General features: G+C 44.0%; 1 protein-coding gene across 4 annotated transcripts in view; it reads left to right on the top strand.

The window, feature by feature from the left end:
- The window catches only part of SMOC1 (SPARC related modular calcium binding 1), a 150,451-nt gene that overhangs the window by 63,691 nt on the left and 67,572 nt on the right, over positions 1-19,188 (top strand). For all 4 annotated transcript variants that reach the window (XM_011949660.1, XM_011949659.1, XM_011949658.1 and 1 more), the window contains exons 2-3: positions 6,483-6,648; positions 7,768-7,880. In XM_011949660.1, the coding sequence (XP_011805050.1) occupies positions 6,483-6,648; positions 7,768-7,880 (279 nt within the window). The remainder of the gene's footprint in view (positions 1-6,482; positions 6,649-7,767; positions 7,881-19,188) is intronic.

Here is a 19,188-nt window from a genome sequence, read left to right as displayed (position 1 = left end):
AGGTTGAAAGTGAGTACTTGAAGCTGTGTTACATATGAATTTATTAAAGAAAAACCTAAAATTAATTTGAGTTTGGCCTGTGAGTTTTGAGTATGATATCTCAGAGAAATGTCACTTGCTGCTCCAAATTGTGGACTTCACTCTCCCAAATCCAGTGGATAGACCACCGACCTGGTTGTTTAGTATGGCTATTGTCTCCTCCTCTACACCCAGGAAAAATGTAGGGGTATGCATATTACCAGAAAAATAACCTGTTTAGATTTTAGATATTGGTTAAGTCAGCATGATACTAACAGGTTGAAGTTAAGAGTGTGAGAACAGCTCTATATTATAAAGAATTAAACATCTCCTCCCAGATGGAACCTTAGGCTGGCTCTTTTATTCTCTATATTGTCATGGAAACTTGGCAGTCAGTCAAACCTAACACAGCTTGTGGTATTGGGGTGGTCTCCTTGAGCAAAAGCTGTGGCAGGGCTTGCATTCTACTCTGCTGGAGACTGAAGGGGAAGAATCAGCATGTGTGCATTTCAGATGGAGGGGATGATTAGTCCAAAATTGATTTCATCTACCCTGATCTCCTCCATGGCAAAGGCAGCCCCCAGTCAGTAGCTTACTTTTCCAATAGGAAAAATGACTTGTTTATTTGTATATCAAGTATCTGTCCTACTTTACAAATGTGAACAAAACACAGTACGTTCAGAGTCATCCACCCTGCAAGGAGAATGGGTGGGAGAGACAACTGCAGATATACAATTATCCCAGCTCCTTTTGTTTGGTTTCTGTATTATGCAATCATAATTAACATTATTATTTTGTTTTTACTGTCTTTTGGTTAGGAAGAAGGAAAGGAATATATGTGAATATTTCTGTAAAACTGCTATTCCCCTCTAGAAGGAAATGGCTCAGTGTTTGACTTGTTGGAGAGATGACTTGACCCTGCCCAAGTTCCCAAATTTCCACCAACCATGATTGCTCCTGAGCAACTCCAAACTCCTGGAATATCCTAGTTTTGACCCATAAATAGTGAACTGATTTTCTATCTGACATAGTTTGGAAATTTGTCCCCAACCAAATCTCATGTTGAAATGTAATCCCCAATGTTGGAGGTGGGGCCTGGTGGGAGGTGCTTTGGTCATTGGGGTGCATGCCTCATGGCTTGGTGCTGTCCTTGCAATAGTGAGTACTTGTGAGATCTGGTTAAGTGTGTGACCTGCCCCCCTATCCCTCTTGCTTCTGCTTTTGCCATGTGACATGCAAGCTCCTGCTTCAACTTCTGCCCTGAGTAAAAGTTCCCTGAGGCCTCCCCAGAAGCAGAGCAAATGCCAATGTTATGCTTCCTGTGCAGCCTACAGAACCGTGAGCAATTAAATCTCTTTTCTTTATAAATTACCCAGTCTCAGGTTGGCCGGCCTTCCTTCCTTCCTTCCTTCCTTCCTTCCTTCCTTCCTTCCTTTCTTCCTTCCTTCCTTCCTTCCTTCTTTCCCTTCCTTCCCTCCCTCTTTTCTTTTCTTTTCCTTTCTTTCATTCTTATTCTGTCATGCAGACTGGAGTACAGTGGTACCATCATGGCTCAGTGCAGCCTTCACCTCCCAGCTCAAGTGATCCTCCCATCTTAGCCTCCCAAGTAATTAGGGCCATGGACATGCATTACTATGTCTGGGTAATTTTTAAATTTTTTGTAGAGATAGGGTCTCTCTATGTTGCCCAAGTTGGTCTTGAACTCCTGGGCTCAAGCAATCCTCCCTCCTTGACCTCCCAAAGTGCTGGGATTACAGGTTAGAGTCACCATGCCCGGCCTCAGGTATTTCTTCATAGCAATGCAAGAATGGCCTAATATACTATCTAATTTCAAAATGCAGAAATTATTCTCCAGACCAGCTTCTTTTTTCTTTTCCTTTTTTCTCTTTTTCTCTCGATCAGTCTTCACCTGGCTCAACTGAGAAAAATTCAGTTGGAGACTATGCTCCCTCCTCTCTCTTCTCCTCTTGGTTTGTTTACTTTATAACTGGGCTGTTGCATATGGTAGCCACTAGCCACATGTGGTCATTTAAACTTAAATTAACTAAAATTAAATGTAACTAAATATTTGATTTCCCAGTTGCATTAGCTACATTGCAGTGCTTAATAGCCACATGTGGTTTGTGGCTGCTGTATTGGATGGCACAGATATAGAACATGTCCATCACAGTGAGAAGTTCTGTTGGACTGTGTGGCTTTGGAGCATTCCAGAGTCTCTAGGATTAAGCCTTCTCTTATTGCCTCTATCTTAATAGCCCCATGGTGTCCTGTTAACATGCTCCTTGCCTCCACCCTAAATGGTAAGCTCACTGAGGGTAGGTACCATGTTGGTTACATGTTGCTTCCTATGCTGGTACAGTGTTGGGCTCACTGTTGGTGATCACTTATTGAGTAAAGAGCAGATGAACGGATGAAGGAACGAACCAGAGTGTTACCTCATCCTCAGTGTTTGTGGACACAGAATAATCCCTTTGGGGCCCCGGAGGTTTGGGTGATCTTATTAGGGCTTAGTCATCCGGTTAAAGCTCCATTTTATAGAGCTCATTTTTTTCGTGTGTGTGAAAACAATCACAAATATACACAGTTCCTAAAACAGATGAAAATATGACACCATAGTTGATTGAAGATTGTCAATGACCCCGTGCTGTCTCTGAACTTTTTATTTGGGCTTAGGGACCAGTAATTTCTAGACAGGAATATTTTGGGTGCTCTTCTGAAGCTGAGAATGATCTCTGTGTGTTGGCATGGGTGGGGCCTCTGAAGTTCTTTAACCTGTCTGTTTGCAGACAGAGTGTTCCCCTTGTTAGGAAGCTGGTCTCCGGCACAGCTGCTGTGGCCTCTCTCTTGGCGTAGAGTAATCCATTTTCAAACTGATTTTTTGGCCTGTAGTTCAACTTCATGGGGACGCTGGCAGCTCTCCTGTCCCATGAGCTGCAGCATAGGCAACTAGGCAGCCTCAGTGGGTTTGAAAAGAAACTTTGTCTTCCTCTCCCTCTTTTTTCTGTGTGTTCTCTTAAACCATGCCCCACTTCTCTTAAATTCCAAAGAAAGAAGATGAACAAGAACTTATACGTGACTTAGGATATGTTAATAATTGAATCTTCGCACCACCCTGAGGCAAGGCTTGTTACTACTCTCATTTTATGGATGAGAAAACTAAAAGCCCAGAGAAGCAAGGCAATGTTCCCGAGGTTAAACAGCATGTGGGTGCTGGTGCTGGTACTGACAGCGACTGCTGGGCTCCAGAGCCGAGCTTCTAATCACTAGGTCCCACTGCCTTTCATTATAACAAACAGAAACACTGGCCCACTTGCAAAAAGGACTTCACAAAGTCAAAAGCTGTTGACCAAGCGCCTACTCTGTGTGCCAGACACCAGATGCTGAACATCCAGGTGAGACGGCCCTGCCCTCCAGGCAGGGCAGGCCCAGCACGAGATGCTCCTGATGAGAGTTCTTGTTCTGAGGTGGAGTAAAGATGGCAGGCTCTGGGCCACTTCTGCCCACGTGCAGTGCAGAAGTGGGATGGGAGAACATGGCTGAGAACAGCAAGGCTCAAAGCACCGGAGCATGAGGAGTAGCCCTGGTGATCCCCAGGGGAGGCAGGAGCCCAGAAAGCCAGGCCCGTGACGTCCCATTGGCAGTGGTGTTGAAGGAATGGCATGTGGGAGATGCTGCTACAGGGCTGCACTCCTCCCACACATGATGGAGGGCCCCAGGATTGTGCTAGATGCTCGGGGGAGGTGTTCACAGGCAAAGCAGACATCGTTCTCATCTTCATAGAGCTCAGAGTTGGGGATTCCACTGGTAACCAAATCGCACAAATGAATTCTTCATTACAAACTGTGTGAAGAGCCATGAAGGAAAAATGAAGTGTGAGGGAGTATTACAGGATATCACCCTCACCTGGGAGAGTCAGGCAGGGCCTCCTGGAAGAGACCGCCTGAGCCAAAATCCGAAGCAGGGTAGGAGGGAATGGAGAAGGAACAGCGTGCCTGAAGGCCTGGAGGTAGCAGCAGAGGTAGCTCATCTGAGAAATGGGAAGGCCCGTGTGCCCCACCAGCAGGGAGCAAGGGAGAGCAAGGAAGAGAGAGCAGAGGGCTAGAGAGGGGCCCTTGGGTCTCACCAGGCCCAGGAGACAATGTAAGGGTCCCTGAGCAGTGGGACACGGCTTGCAGGTTTGAAGCAGCGGCAACTCGAAGGGGGTTGAGGCTGGGGGTCATGTGCAGGGCTTGACTGAACAATGCTGTACTCTCCCACTTCCCCCTGTCAGCTCACCCCTCTTCTGTGGGGCAGCCTTGGAGGCGGTGGGCTTCCTCTGGAGAAGATGATCTGAGTTATTTATTTTTTACCCCTGAACACCGGACTCTATCAAATGCTGTGCTCACGGGACACTATCTGGATATTTCCCTTTGGGCCCTGGGCAAGATTCAGGTGTGACCTGTGAGCGCGTGGGAGCCAAAGGCGTCTGAAGAGAAAACGCAATTTCACTGTCCATTTGGACAAGTCCTGTGCAGTGGTTTCGGCCCTTAGCTGCTCTGTCCCTGCGCTAGGCAGCCAGCAACCAGGCATGAGGTCCAGTCCCAAGGAGGGACTGGTTTTATAGCTGGGATGTAGTCTGTGTGTTTATGGACAGGTTCAGGTCCTCTTTGATTTTGGCCATTGTGGGGTGTGTGTTTCCGGTACTCCCTTGAGGGGTGTGGTACTACCTCTGAAACTTTCTCTGCTGTTCTGGAAAAGGGTCAACAAGTTCTCATTTGTTTGCTTCACACAAAGGGCCCACAAATACATCTGAGACAGAGCTTATATTCACGCCTTCCCAAAACCTCTACAAGCTTGGTTTGATGACATAGTCATCTCTACCATTACCGATAGCCTGATGTGTGCTCATGACATTGCCATTCATTATTGTGGGACATTCATTCCCTCAACCCAATCTGATGAAGAGCCTCATTCTGTGTGCCCAGGACTCTGCTATATGGGAGTAGATAAGAGTGGACCCAGGTCTCAAGGCCCGTACAGTCTAACCGTGAGTCGTCATTGAACAGAAGCTCATGGATTGTAATAGCCCAATTATTGTTTTCCAACTGTATTCTGTTGTTGTTAACAGGGGGTTCCCTGATATAGGGGTTCGTGGTTAAGTAACTTTGGAAGATCCTTCATTGTATATGCCCCTTGATCTGGTTGATTGTTGTGTAACAAACTACCACAAAACATAACGGCTTAAAACAATTTATTATTATAATCTCTCTCAGTTCTGTGGGTTAACTGGGCTCAGCTGGGTGGTTCTGACTTTGGGGTCTCTCATGCAATTGTTTATTTTCATCTCTGTGAGTTGCAATTAGATGACAGCTGGGATTAGACTCACCTGAAGGCTTCTTCACTCAACATGTCTCTGTGCCTGGGCTGGTTGGGCGTTTCTCTCTCTGCATAGTTTTGACATATGTAAACTTGGGCTTCCTCATAGTGTGATGGTCTCAGGGTTGTTAGGCTTCTTACACGGCAGCTGGTTTCCTCAAGAGTGAGTGTTACAAGAGGCCCAGGAAGGAGCTGCAAGGCTTCGTGTAACCTAACTTTGAAGTCCCCAGACACCACTCCCATAGCATTTTCTTGGTCAAGCAAGTTCCTGAGGCCAGTCCAGATTCAAGGAAGAGGAAATTAGACTCCATAGCTCAATGGGAGGAGTAGCAAATAATTTGTAGCTACCTTTAATTTACTATGCATCTTGGAGGTTCACAATGCATAAGAATGTATTAGAGTCACCTGAGAAGCCCTTCACCAAGAAAATCTGCTTAACTCAACATTTTCCAAGCTGATTATTGTTATTTTAAAAATCAGGAAATCTGTTTCTCACAGAAAATTATTTAACTTGTATTCTGCCAGAGAGAGGTGGGCAAAAATTGGAGGGAGGATAGATTTGGAGCTCAATACCATCTAATACATAAAACTTTCCCGAGATGGAATTTGGAGATTGAGGGTATGTTCCTGATTTGAGGATGCACCCAAATAGAGGCTGCATGGCTGTCTGCATGGATGGAGAGACTGGACATCCTAGAGGGTAAAGCTTTGACTTTACTTCTGACAGATTTAGATTCTAATTCAGCCTCCACTTCTTATAGCTATGTGACACTGGGCAAGTTATGTCTCCGGGCTTCGGTTTCCTTGTCTACAGAATAGAGTTCCTATTTCATAGGGTTGTTGTGAGGACTGAGGTCCTGGATGCGAATTACCTGGCACAGTGCCTGTTAATGGTCAGTAATTGTTAGACATTATTGTTCGTATGAGGCGTAGGTGATGCCTTCCTTGGTTAGACTTTGTGGCTCCTCCGTTGCCTTCACTTTCAGGGTTTTATTTGGGTTTATTCGGGACTTACTTTCTAAAGGCAAACAAGTACTGTAAGTCATGGACTCGCCCCTACTTTTCTTGCAAAAGTAACCTCTGTACCCTTTCACTTTTTTCCAACCTAGTTTCTAATAAGTGACCGTGACCCTCAGTGCAACCTCCACTGCTCCAGGACTCAACCCAAACCCATCTGTGCCTCTGATGGCAGGTCCTACGAGTCCATGTGTGAGTACCAGCGAGCCAAGTGCCGAGACCAGACCCTGGGTGTGGTGCATCGAGGTAGATGCAAAGGTGAGTGTGTGCACCCCCTGCCCAGCCAAGGAGAGTTTCCTGGGCACCCCAGCTCCCTCACTGTGCATTTGCAGCAGGGGAGCTTGGAATAAATCTGTCTACTCACTTTGCTTTCCTGTCTCTCCACCCCTTCCACCAGGGTGGAAGGAAGAAGGCCTGGTCTACCTGAAGGAATGAGCATTTTTCTGTCTTTCACACACTGCCCCCAAGCTAGGGCTTAAAGAGATGTGCTGCTATCTGGCGAGTGCTTTCCTTTTTCTTTTTATGGAGATGCTTAAAACGGCAAGACATTATTGCTGGCTCCTGAATAGTGATTCCAAATTGTTGGCCAACAGATATGTTTTGTTTGGTCTCCTTGCCTGTTTAAAAACAGCAAAAAACATTTGGGATAACATTTAAAAATTGGGAGATTCAGTGAAAAAAAATCTGACTTTTTGTCCTTCTGTTCCAAAATTGGAAAGTCTGGTAACATTAGGTCTGTGTTCCTACAAAGCAACACATGACTAGACCTGCATAACAGCTACCCCTTTAAAGGGGAGCCTTTTCTCCAGTTTGCCACAGTCTTACAGCACTCCCTATAGCCTCTCAGAACTGAGTGTCATTCTTCTCATATCCAGCTGGTTTCTCTAATTTGTATCTTTTTCCTGAATCCTGTACATATTTGAATTAGTAGTCCCGGACTGCTTAGAGCCATCCCAGGAATTGTAGGTGGCTAAGCAGGCTGCGCTAGAGCCTCTGATTTTCTAAAGAAAATACTTGCAATTCTTGAACCATAAGACATGGTTGAACCCCCGTTGGGCTTACTACTTTTAGAATAAACCCAGCGAAAAATCATGGAAGTAAAACATTTTTTATTTTCTATGGGGCGCGGGTAGAGGTATTTGGGAGAAAAGACAGGCAGAACTTGGGAAAAACATGACTCCTCCGCTTTTCTATGACTGACATACAGGGAAGGGGGGCTGTGCAGCAGCCCCTAGCCACGGCCCTTTCAGGCTTGGAGAAGCCAGTTGGTTGTGTGTGGGCTCCCGCACAGGTGGAGTGGTTTTCTCAGCCATTTTGTCCCTCGGCCCCAGTGTCGAATCCAAGTGAAATATGAAATCCGCTCCTCTCTCCTTTCAGATGCTGGCCAGAGCAAGTGTCGCTTGGAGCGGGCTCAAGCCCTTGAGCAAGCCAAGAAGCCTCAGGAAGCTGTGTTTGTCCCAGAGTGTGGCGAGGACGGCTCCTTTACCCAGGTGAGTCCTTGGACAATCCTCTTGGGCTCTTTCCTGGACGGAAGCGGAGGGGAGGTGTCCTGAGAGCGCGAGGGTTGCTTGGCGCCTTCACTTTCTGGGAAACAGTCGAGTGAGTGGCTCTTCAACTCTCCTCCGTGCTGCCTTCCCCCTCCCCTCCCCTCTACAGCCCCCCACGCCACCTCTTGCCAACTGGCAGTAGGTCCTGAAAAGATGCATGGAAGCCTGAGCCAGGACACTGGCATTACTTGGTCCCCATCCTCCCTGCTGGCTGTCTCCTCTGAGGGCCAGAGCTGTGCTTTTCTCTTCTGTCAAATGTGGGCTGATTATTTTTCTTATTCCTGCCAGTTTCCATGGGCAACCCCGGTATTCCCTTCCCTGTTTATTGCTACCCCCTGCCCTCCCTGCTTTCTATACCCAGTCCTTGAACGAAGCAGAGTCCTTTTTGAGCACAAAGTGTACTACGGTTCTTGGAGTGTGTGTGTGTGTGTATATACACATACAGGTATGCATATACTAAGATTTTAAAACCTAAGTCAGGCAGTCCTACCTCTCATCTTGGATGGTCTTCTGGTTAGTGTATTGTCAAAGTAATGCTGACTGTGTTGATCTTGGCACAGACTTTTTCTTTTTGCTTTTCTTTTTTTCAAGACAGCGTCTCACTTTGTTGCAGATAGGGTCTCACTCCAGGCTGGAGTGCAGTGGCACAATCATAGCTCATTGCAGCCTTGAATTCCTGGGATCAAGCAATCCTTCCACCCAGGCCTCCTGAATAGCTGGGACTATAGGCACATGCCACCAAACCCAGCTTATTTTAAAAACATTTTTTAGAGACAGGGATCTTGCTGCATTGCCCAGATTGGTCTCGAGGTCTTGCCCTCAAGTGATCCTCCTGCTTCAGCCTCCAAAAGTGCTAAGATTATAGTGTGAGCCATCACACCTGGCCTTGGCACAGACTATTTCTAAAACACAGGCAATGGTGGGACAGAAAGGTGCTTCTCAGGAAAGCTTCTGGGCTGCTTCGTCCTATGCAGGGGCTTGTGGCTGAGGTGGGAGGTGGGCAGCTTCTGTGAGAGTCAGATATGGTGCCAGCTGGGTGAGCTTAGCCAAGTTGTTGGGAATGGTCCTGGCCCCTGCAACTTCCTTTGTCCAATCAGACAACATCTGGGGGGATTCCTGCTGTCTTAGAGCCAGGGGCAGAGGCTTCAGGGATTTAAAAGCTTCCCTGTAATTCTCGATCAATGTGGCAAAGGGTATATTGGCTGGTCTTTGGTCTGAGGGGCTTCAGGTTTCCTATCCAGGTGGGACACAGTGGATTACTGATTTGAGACTAACTTTCTGTTGAGGTAGAAATGTAGAGGGATAAGGAGGTTGGGGATTGGATATCAGCATTTAAAAAGTTTTCTGGTTGATTCAAATGGGCAGCCAGGCTTGATAGTCACCAGGTTAAACCGACTTTCGTTGCTGACCCTGGGAGAGGTGCTTTTAATTCATTTTATCATTTAAACCTTACCACAAGCCTGTGAGGTAGGTGTCATTATCCCCATTTATAGAGGATGCAACAGGCGTGGGATGTGGAGTGGCAGAGCTGGAGTTCAGACTCACAAATTCCTGAGTCCAGAGCCCTCTATACTCTGCTGGCTCTCTGAGCTGGCAGCTTTAAAGGAGGCTCTGAGGTGTGCTCCGGAAGGAGGCAGTCTGGTGCTCGGGTTAGAGTGCTGTTCCTGGAGCCGGACACCTGGCACGAAGCTCAGCCCCCCACCCTTCAGGTAAGTCCCCGAGCTTCTCTGGGTGTCTTATCTGAAAAGTGGAGATTGATTATTATGATTGCTTTTCTGTTGTTGTTCAGTATTACTATATGTCATAATAATTGTTATATATTACATATTCCTATAATTACTATTGTTAATGATCATTATTATAACTTCCTTCATTAGGTTGTAATGAAGATAAAATCAGTTAACACACATGAAACACTTGGAACACATAGATAATATATAAAGTTTTCTCATTATCATCATCATTATTCCCATCTCTACTGTAGTTCTACTACTCATATCTTTCTATCGTGTCGATACCACTATGCCACTTAAGAAAAAAAACCCAGCCGGGTGCGGTGGCTCACGCCTGTAATCTCAGCACTTTGGGAGGTCAAGGTGGGTGGATCACGAGGTCAGGAGATCGAGACCATCCTGGCTAACACGGTAAAACCCCGTCTCTACTAAAAAATACAAAAAAATTAGCCAGGCGTGGTGGCGGGTGCCTGTAGTCCCAGCTACTCGGGAGGCTGAGGCAGAAGAATGGTGTGAACCCGGGAGGCAGAGCAAAAAAAAAGAAAAAAGAAAAAAACCCACCAAAGCTTCTGTTGAAAATCCCCAAGTTGGAAAATGGATGAACTCTTCCATCAATTTTTAAAAAACTGTTTATTCTGGTAAAAAGAATGTGGGTGATCTTTGTATATATTTAAAACTGCATTGCTAAGAATTCATGTCTGCATGGAGGAATCAGACTTCTCTCAGATCAGTTTGGGGCTGAGACAGGGTGAAGGTAAAGGAGGAGAGTGGAGTTTGTTGCCATTGGCTCTTTCTTTCTCCAGGCTTGTGTAATCCTGGGTGTGTTGCTTATAGGAACGGTTGACCCCTGCCCTCCTGATTCTGAAGTGATGGCTACCTCATGACAGACAGCCCACTGGCTAGCTTTTGTTTTGATGAGGCCAGGCCAGACCAGGTGGTGTTTACTGGGGGAAAGGAACTTCCAGATTAGTCCAGGCTAAATTGCTAAACGAGAGAGTCCCTAATGTTCAGCAAAAGTTGTGTAGATAGTCAAGAACCCCCTCATTTGTTTGACATGCTAAGCACTGCCATGTGTCTATAGGCTGAAGGCTAGCTCACCCTGGTGGGCAGCCAGACAGGCAGACAGCGGGTCCATCCCAGCTACAGTGATTGAAATGGATGTGCTTTTCCCGCTGATCAAAGACACTGCAATAACGTCACAAAATAAGGCTGCCTCTTTGAGTGTGCTTCAGTCACATTGACAGGCTGCCAGAATGCCGGGAGATGGATGTTTTCTCCTTTCCCCAACCTCCATCCCTTAGCTGGGTGTTTTTTTTTTCCCCCCTAAGACCAAAACCCAGAGATAAACTACATTGTTTTAATATTCTTTAGAATATTGATATGCACGCATCCCTGTATTAGTCACATGTTTTAGCTCTGTGAATGATTACACAGCAACCCTCTCTTGAAGCTTATGTGGGGAGTGATGGGACTCTAATGGAATTGGATTTGTCTGGCATGGGACACAGCTTGAGACCACATGACTGACTTGGCTTTAATGGGCTTCATGTGGGACTCGCTGGCCTCTGTTCTTTCCCTTTGTTTTCCCTTGTCCTCTTCCCTCCCTACCTCCAACCCCAACTCACACACAGGAGTGGCTCAGCTTTCTTCTACAGCAGTGACACTAAAGCTGTACATTAGATCATGTTAGACTTTTAAAGGTCTTGAAACCTAGGCCATATCCCAGACCGTTAAATCAAAATCTGGGAGTGGGACACAGACATTGTGTTTTTTCGAGCTCCCCAGGTGATACCAATGTTTGATCAAAGTTTCAAACCACTTTCATAAGGACTTCATCACTCTTGTTTCTCGATTGCCTCCTTGAGATGTGGAATTTAGCCTCTTTGGGGACCTGTTGAGTAAGGTCAGGAGCTATAGGCTTTGTCCTTTGCTATGGTCTTATCTGCTTTCTGTTCTGGGTATCTGGAACACAACTCCTGACATCTGTTCTATCAAGTCCTCTGCCAAGCAGTTGTCTGGTGCCCAAGCTAATTAACTGAAATCTCAGCTGCAGTCGAAGGGTGTTGGGCTGTCACCATCAGGCTGTGTTGGCTGGAGCTTGACAAGTGTGTGTATCGCTGAATGACAATGATGCCCGCTTTTTATTGAGTGCTATCAGGTGCTAGGCCCTGTGTTTTACACCCATTAATCTTTACTACAACCTTTTGAGATAGTTATTAATGCCCTTATTTGTAAAGAAAAATGGAGTTTCAGTGGCGTTGAATAGCTGACTTGAGGTCCCTAAGCTTAAGACAAGTTGTACTCAAGCCTGCCTAATATCTAGGGCCTAAGACAAGCTGTACTCAAGCCTGCCTGATATCGAGGGCCTAAGACAGTTTGTACTCAAGCCTGCCTGATATCGAGGGCCTAAGACAGTTTGTACTCAAGCCTGCCTACTATCGAGGGCCTAAGACAGTTTGTACTCAAGCCTGCCTGATATCGAGGGCCTAAGACAGTTTGTACTCAAGCCTGCCTAATATTGAAGGCTGTGCTCTTAACTTTTTTGGGCTATAGAAGTGGCCTTGATAGATATGTATTCCATTTCTATCACCATTGTTGTTGCAGAAGTTCTCTTTCTAATGCTATTGACCAATCAATGAAACAAACATTTTAAAAAACACAATCTTTTGATTATAGAAATTTAAAAAAATACAAAAAGGTAGAAATAATAATATAATGAACATATACCCATCACCCACCTTCAGCAATGATTAACAAATGGCCAATTCTGTTTCATTTTTACCTCAATTTCCATCTCCTGCCCCCAAACTGGATTGCTTCAAAGCAAATCCCCAGGCACAATATCTTTTCATCCCAGACATTTTTGAGCTCTGCTATATTGTGGGCTGTGTACTGGTTGCTAGGGAGGATTCAAAAAAATGTCATGACCTCTGCCTTCAAGGAGTTTACATGCAGAAAAGAGATTAAGACATATGATAAAGTAACTATATAAAAGACAACATTCAAACAATGATATTTCAAAAGCTCATTTATAAGTCAGTTATTTGGAATTCTGAATGTCTTTTATTGTTAGGAAAATATATACAAATTTTAAGTTTTTGAACACAGACACCTTAAACAAAACTAAAAGCAGAATTGAGCATGGTGGCACAAGCCTGTAGTCCCAGCTACTTGGGAAGCTGAGGCAGGACGACTGCTTGAGCCCAGGAATTCAAGGCTGTATTCCTCTATGATTGCATCTGTGAATAGCCACTCCACTCCAGCCTGGACAACATAGAAAGACCTCATTTCTGAAAAGAGAAAAATTAAACTAAAAGCAAACAACACACATTAGCCTTAACAACAAAGAGCTAATCTTATGTAAAGAGCTCTTACAATTCAGAAAGAAAAAGATCCTAGTAGAAATGTGGGCAAGAGATAGCAATAAACTGATCATACAATAATAATAAATAGTCAATAAGTGAATCCGAATGATGTTACCTTCTTTTGTCATTTTAGAAATACAAATAAAAATGATGATGAATGCTTTTGCTTACTAAATTAGGAAAAACTGGGAAAAGATGATGATATTCAGGGTCAGATAAAGGGAAAAGGGTACCCTTCCATTGCAGTTTGGAAAGTAAATTGGCACTGACTTTTTAATGGGATAATTTTGCTATATGGGTCAAAAGTCCTCAATCGTGTCCATATTTTGGGCCTGCAATTCCAATTCTAGGAATTTATTCTAAGGAAGTAACTAAAAATATGTGAAACTATTTAGCCACAAGGATTACAATCCAAGTTCTGTTTATAGTGGCAAAAATTTGGAAACAACCAAAATACCCAATACTAGAAAATTGCTTAAACAAATGACATAGCCACACTATGCACCGTCTAAAGGCATGTGTTGTAGAGGCTTATTTTATGTATTTGTGTATGTCTGTGCATTAGGAATTTAATTAACCAAATAATTAAGACAATAAATATTTTCATTTTCTTCTAAATAGAAAAGCTATACATATTCTGTTAAAAAAATTCTGACAAGAAGTATATAAAGTAGACAGATTAAGCCAGTGATTTCATTCCCCTGAAATAGCAACAGTTAAGTCTAACCCTCTAGATTTTTTTTCCTTGTGCGTACTTATTGTCATTATTTAGGACAAGAATGGTGTAATGTCATATATTGTTTTATAGTATTTTCTTAGCTAATTATATTATGGGCTTATTTCCCAGTAAGTTACATACAGCACTATCTCATTTAAAAAGTGTCTGCATTGTATTTCATTGTATGAATGTATCATGAATCCTGAAAATTTGGGGATTAACTTTCCAGCAACTGTCTATTGTGTCAAAAGGCCGTGTATTTTTTAAGGCATTTGATGCATACTACCACGTCGCTTTCCATAAATGTTGAGCAACCATGTGGTTGATTATTGGTTTGTTATCAGACTCACTCCCAAGACATTTTAATTTTTTGTGTAGATGGATTATAGTTCTAATAATATAGAATAGAAAACTCTATTCATTATGTTATATCTGTGTAGAAAAAAATGTGTTATGTTTCCTGTCTTTGAGCTCCATGGTCCAGGAACAATCTTTCTTGATATGGCTGTATGGGCACCACCACTTTTCCCATTTTCTCATTCTAACCACTACTTCCCTCTGAACAGTGCACACACGTACCTGATTTTTTAATGTCCTGAGGTCATTGCATATAGGGTTCTATGTACATGGATCCCTTGTGTATAGGGATCTGGGGAGATGTAATTTCTTCCTGTTGATGCTTTGTTCTGAAGTTGGAAGCTTAAAAAATGTTCTGTGACTTTTTGACAAAGGCAGTGGGCTCTATTGTCATTTCTGTAATTCTTACTATTGTATTTCCTAAAACCTAGGGAAATACACACTTGTTTCCTAAGTGCTTGGAGTTGAGCTATGAAGCAGATCTAATTGTTCCTTTTTAGCTCCCCAACTCCACAGTATAGAACCGCATCTTCCTGATGTAGCCCCTGTAGACTTGAGTCGTGTGACTAGCTTGCCCTGGGAACACCTTGGTTTACTGTCTGGTCTTTCTTCTTTCACATTCCCAGCAAGTACTGAAGGTCTGGATGCTTGACATGAACTGTGAACCTTTGTTGGCCTGGACTGATGAAACGTTGGCAGGCTGGACATCCTCATAGGGTGGAAGGGGTTTGTCCTATCTTTGATGAGCCTGGAGGTCTAACAGGAGTTCAGGGGCCATGGGCCTTTTTGTCTTCATGTGGAAAGATCTTGCCTAGAGCAACAGTGTGGCTCTCTCAGACAGTGTAGAGGACTCTCTGGCTGAAGTACTGAGACCTGGGGTGCATCTGTGAGCTGGAATGTTTCTGAGCTTCTTCAGCCACAGTTGGCCCCTTTGGATGCTGCAGAAAAAGTGTGTTCTGTGTGTGTTTAGTGGATGGTGCCCTGCTTTATAAAGACCTCCTGCCTTTTGGTCTGTGGACAATGCTAGTTTTTTTTTTTTTTTTAAAGCAGTCCAAAGCAGTTAAAGCTAAAAATTCAAGCCCATCCTTTATGTACAGATGGCATAAATGGTAAATGGACCCCACTGTTGGGCACTTATTGCTTTTCTTTTTCCTTTTTTGTTACATGCTCAAAAAACATATTATTGTTACAGTGTGAACATCTACTGTGTCCTGAGCATCTTACTACTTGTTTTACATGTGTTTTTCAGTGAATGGCTTTTGTTCCAAACAACCAGTTAATGTACAATGAAAATTTATACAAAATGTCTTCTATTTAGCACATAATTGTTGCTTAGCAGATGTTAGTTTTCTTCCTCTTTAGGTTCTTGATTTGCTCAACTGTAAACTGGAGAGTTGAACTCTTTCAGAGATTGGCAAACTGTGGTCTGTGGACTGGCCACCTGTTTTTATTTATTCTTTTAAATAATAACTGTATTGACATATAATTTGTGCACCATAAAAATTGCCATTTAAAAATATGCAATAGAGTGGTTCTTAGTAAATTCACAGAGTTGTGCAACCGTCATCGTTATCTAATGCCAGAACATTTTTATCACCCAAGAAGAAATCCTGTACCCGTTAGCATTCACTTCCCATTACCTCTCTCCTCAGTCCCTGGCAACTACTAGTCTAACTTTCTATTTCTATGATTTGCTTATTCTGGACATTTCATACAATTGGAATAATAATATGTGGTCCTTCTGCCTGGCTTATTTTAATCAGCATAATGTTTTCAAGGCTCAGCCTTGTTGTAGCATGAATCAGTACTTCATCCCTTTTTATTGTCAAACAATATTCCATTGTGTAGATATATCCCATTTTATTTATTCATTCATCAGCTGATGGACATTTGTGTTGTTTATATTTTTATTTTTATTTTTTATTATTTTTTGAGATGGGGTCTTGCTCTATTGCCCAGGCTGGAGTGCAGTGGCGTGATCTGGACTCACTACAACCTCCACCTCCCGGGCTCAATCAATCCTCCTACTTCATCCTCCTGAATAGCTGGGACCACAGGTGTGCAACATCGCACTTGGTTAAATTTTTGTACTTTTGGTAGAGATGGGGTTTTGCCATGTTACCCAAGTTGTTCTTGAACTCCTGAGCTCAAGTAATATGCCCACCTCAGCCTCTCAAAGGATTACAGGTGTGAGCCACCATGCCCGGCCTGTTTCCAATTTTTTGGCTGTTATAAATAGTACTATTGTGAACATTTACATACATTTTTTTGGGGGGGGTATCTATTTTCAATTCTCTTGGCGTATACTTAGGAGTAGAATCGCTAGGTCATATGGTAACTATAGGTTTATGCTTTTGAGGAACTGACAGACTGTTTTCCAAGGTAGCTGAACCATTTTACATTCCCACCAGCAATGTATGAAGGTTCCAATTTCTCCACATCCTTATCAACACTTGCTATTTTCCATCTTTCTTATTAGTATCGTTTCTAGTGGATGTGAAGTGGTATCTCATTATGGTTTTGATTTGCATTTCCCTAATGACTAATGATGTCAAGCATCTTTTCATGTGCTTTTTGGCCGTTTCTATATCTTTGGAGAAATGTCTATTCAGATCCTTTTCCCATTTCTTAATTCAGTTACCTTTTCATTATTGAAAGAGCTCTTTCAATTACATTATTACTCATTACAAGAGCTGTTTATGTATTCTAGATACAAGACTCTCCCTTTCTTTCTTTTTTTTTTTTTTTATTTGAGACAGAGTCTCACTCACTCTGTCACCCAGGCTGGAGTGCAGTGGCACCATCTTGGCTCACTGCAACCTCTGCCTCCTGGGTTAAAGTGATTCTTCTGCCTCAGCCTCTGGAATTGCTGGGATTATAAGCACGTACCACCAAGCCTGGCTAATTTTTGTATTTTTATAGTAGAGATGCGGTTTCACCATGTTGGCCAGGCTGGTCTGAAACTCCTGACCTCAGTAATCTGCCTGCCTTAGCCTCCCACAGTGCTGGGATTACAGGCGGGAGCCACTGGGCATTAGATACAAGACTCATCAGATATGTGATTCACAAATATTTTCTCCCATCCTGTGGGTTGTCTTTTGACTTTCTCAATAATTTCCTTTGAAGCACAAAAGCTTGGTTTTTGTTTTCTTTTCGTTTCTTTTCTTTCTTTTTTTTGTTTTTTTGAGAGAGTCTCATTCTGTCACCTAGGCTGGAGTGCGGTGGCACCATCTTGGCTCACTGCAACTTCAGCCTCTTGGGCTCAAGCGATCCTCCCACCCCAGCCTCTTGAGTAGCTGGGACTACAGGTGCATGCCACTATGTGGGGCTAATTTTTGTGTTTTTTTGTAGAGACGATATTTTGCCATGTTGCCCAGGCTGATCTTGAACTCCTGAGCTCAAGCAATCTGCCTGTCTTGGCCTCCCAAAGTGCTGGGATTACAGGCGTGAGCCACTGCACCTGGCCAAAAAGCTTTAGTTTTGAAGTTCAATTTATCTTTTTTTCTCTTTTATTTGTTATGACTTCATTCCTTTTCATGCATATATTTGGTTATCTGAGGACTACTTGTTGAGAAGACTATTTTTCCATCTTGAATTGTCTTGGATCTCTTGTCAGAAATCAGCTTATTTCTGGATTCTCAATTCGATTCCATTAATCTGTATGTTTAGTCCTATGCCAGTACCACACTCTCCTGATCACTATAACCTTGTAGTAAGTTTTGAAATCTTATTTTTTCTTTTTAATTGGACAGTGAGATAAGTGTTGTTCTACACTCATGTATGGAGTTGGTGCTGGCTCTACTCACCAAGACAGAGTATCTAGTAGGGGGAATGCACAGGAACCTGTATCCTGTGCTGTGGTCCTAGGTTTTGGGACAATGTCAGTACCCTTGGCATGATATTTGTAAGAAAAGGGAAAGGTTGGGAGAGAACGGTACCAACTGGGGGTAGGAAACTTTTTAGAACCATCAAATGAGCCTTGTATATCTCTAAGAGCTCTCAGTCTCTGACAGGCTAATACTTCTTTGAATCTACAAGCAGGAAAGGGAATTCCTTTTCAAATTAGAAACTCTGGATTACAGGGAGCCTTGAAGTTGTAGAGGAGAAATGCTGCTGCCTGTCTGAGTAGAGCGATGGGCTTGTGCTGGTCCGCCCCGCCCCTCCCCCACTGGCGTATCCTCTGTGGGCATTAAGGTTCTCAGCACATCAAGATCTGGGAGAGGTAGAAGCTGGCGCCCCAGTGAGCAGCAGCCAGCCGCCAGCTTCCCAAGGGGACCCTACTTCTGCCTTCCTGTGGGAGGCCCAGGTAGCATATAATTTGCAGTGAGTAAACAATCTCAGTTATGCAGTTATGAAATTTAATGTTTAATTTTGTCAATGATGGCAAGAGCAGGGCCTGACCCATTCATGTGCAGGAAGGACTTGTCTAGGAAGTGACCGGTCTAATCTCTTGCATGTGTTGGGAGCCTCTACTATCATCTTTTCAATGGGAGAACTGGTCCCCATGCCCCCATCACCCATCAGGTGCAAGGACGTGTGATAAGATGCGGGTGGATGGAGCATGCTTTGTGCTCAGAACACAGTCTCCATTGTGTTCTCTGGGGACTCGCCTATCCTACTCTCTGCTCTGTCCTGCTCTTCAATGGCTGTTTTCTAACTGAATGGCCACTGTGAGTCCTCTCTCAGATTGGCTGGCATCATTTGCTTTGGAGTAAGTATGCAAGGTTTGGGTGCTCCCAGCTGGGCATCTGAGCTCCCCATAGCCCTTGGTGATTCTGTCCCTACAATTTTTCTATTGTGGAAATGAAAGGAGTGAGCTCTGGGCAGTATCTGCAGCTGCTCTTCTGCAATGCAGTGTACTTGGGAGGGAGGGAAAGACGGAAGCCTCGTGCTCTCTGGCTTTCCTGCTGTCTGTGAGAGAGGAGAGGCTCAGTAGTGGGAGGCTTCAGTCACTCTCTCTGCTATTCTTTTTTTTTTGTGACAGAGTCTCACTCTGTTGCCCAGGCTGGAGTGCAGTGGCGTGATCTCGGCTCACTGCAAGCTCCATCTCCTGGGTTCACACCATTCTCCTGCCTCAG

The sequence above is a fragment of the Colobus angolensis genome, unplaced genomic scaffold (assembly GCF_000951035.1).
Source record: "Colobus angolensis palliatus isolate OR3802 unplaced genomic scaffold, Cang.pa_1.0 Scaffold3, whole genome shotgun sequence".
NCBI lineage: Eukaryota > Metazoa > Chordata > Mammalia > Primates > Cercopithecidae > Colobus > Colobus angolensis.
Note: the sequence above shows the minus strand (reverse complement) of the source record. Positions and strands in the feature narration are given on the sequence as shown.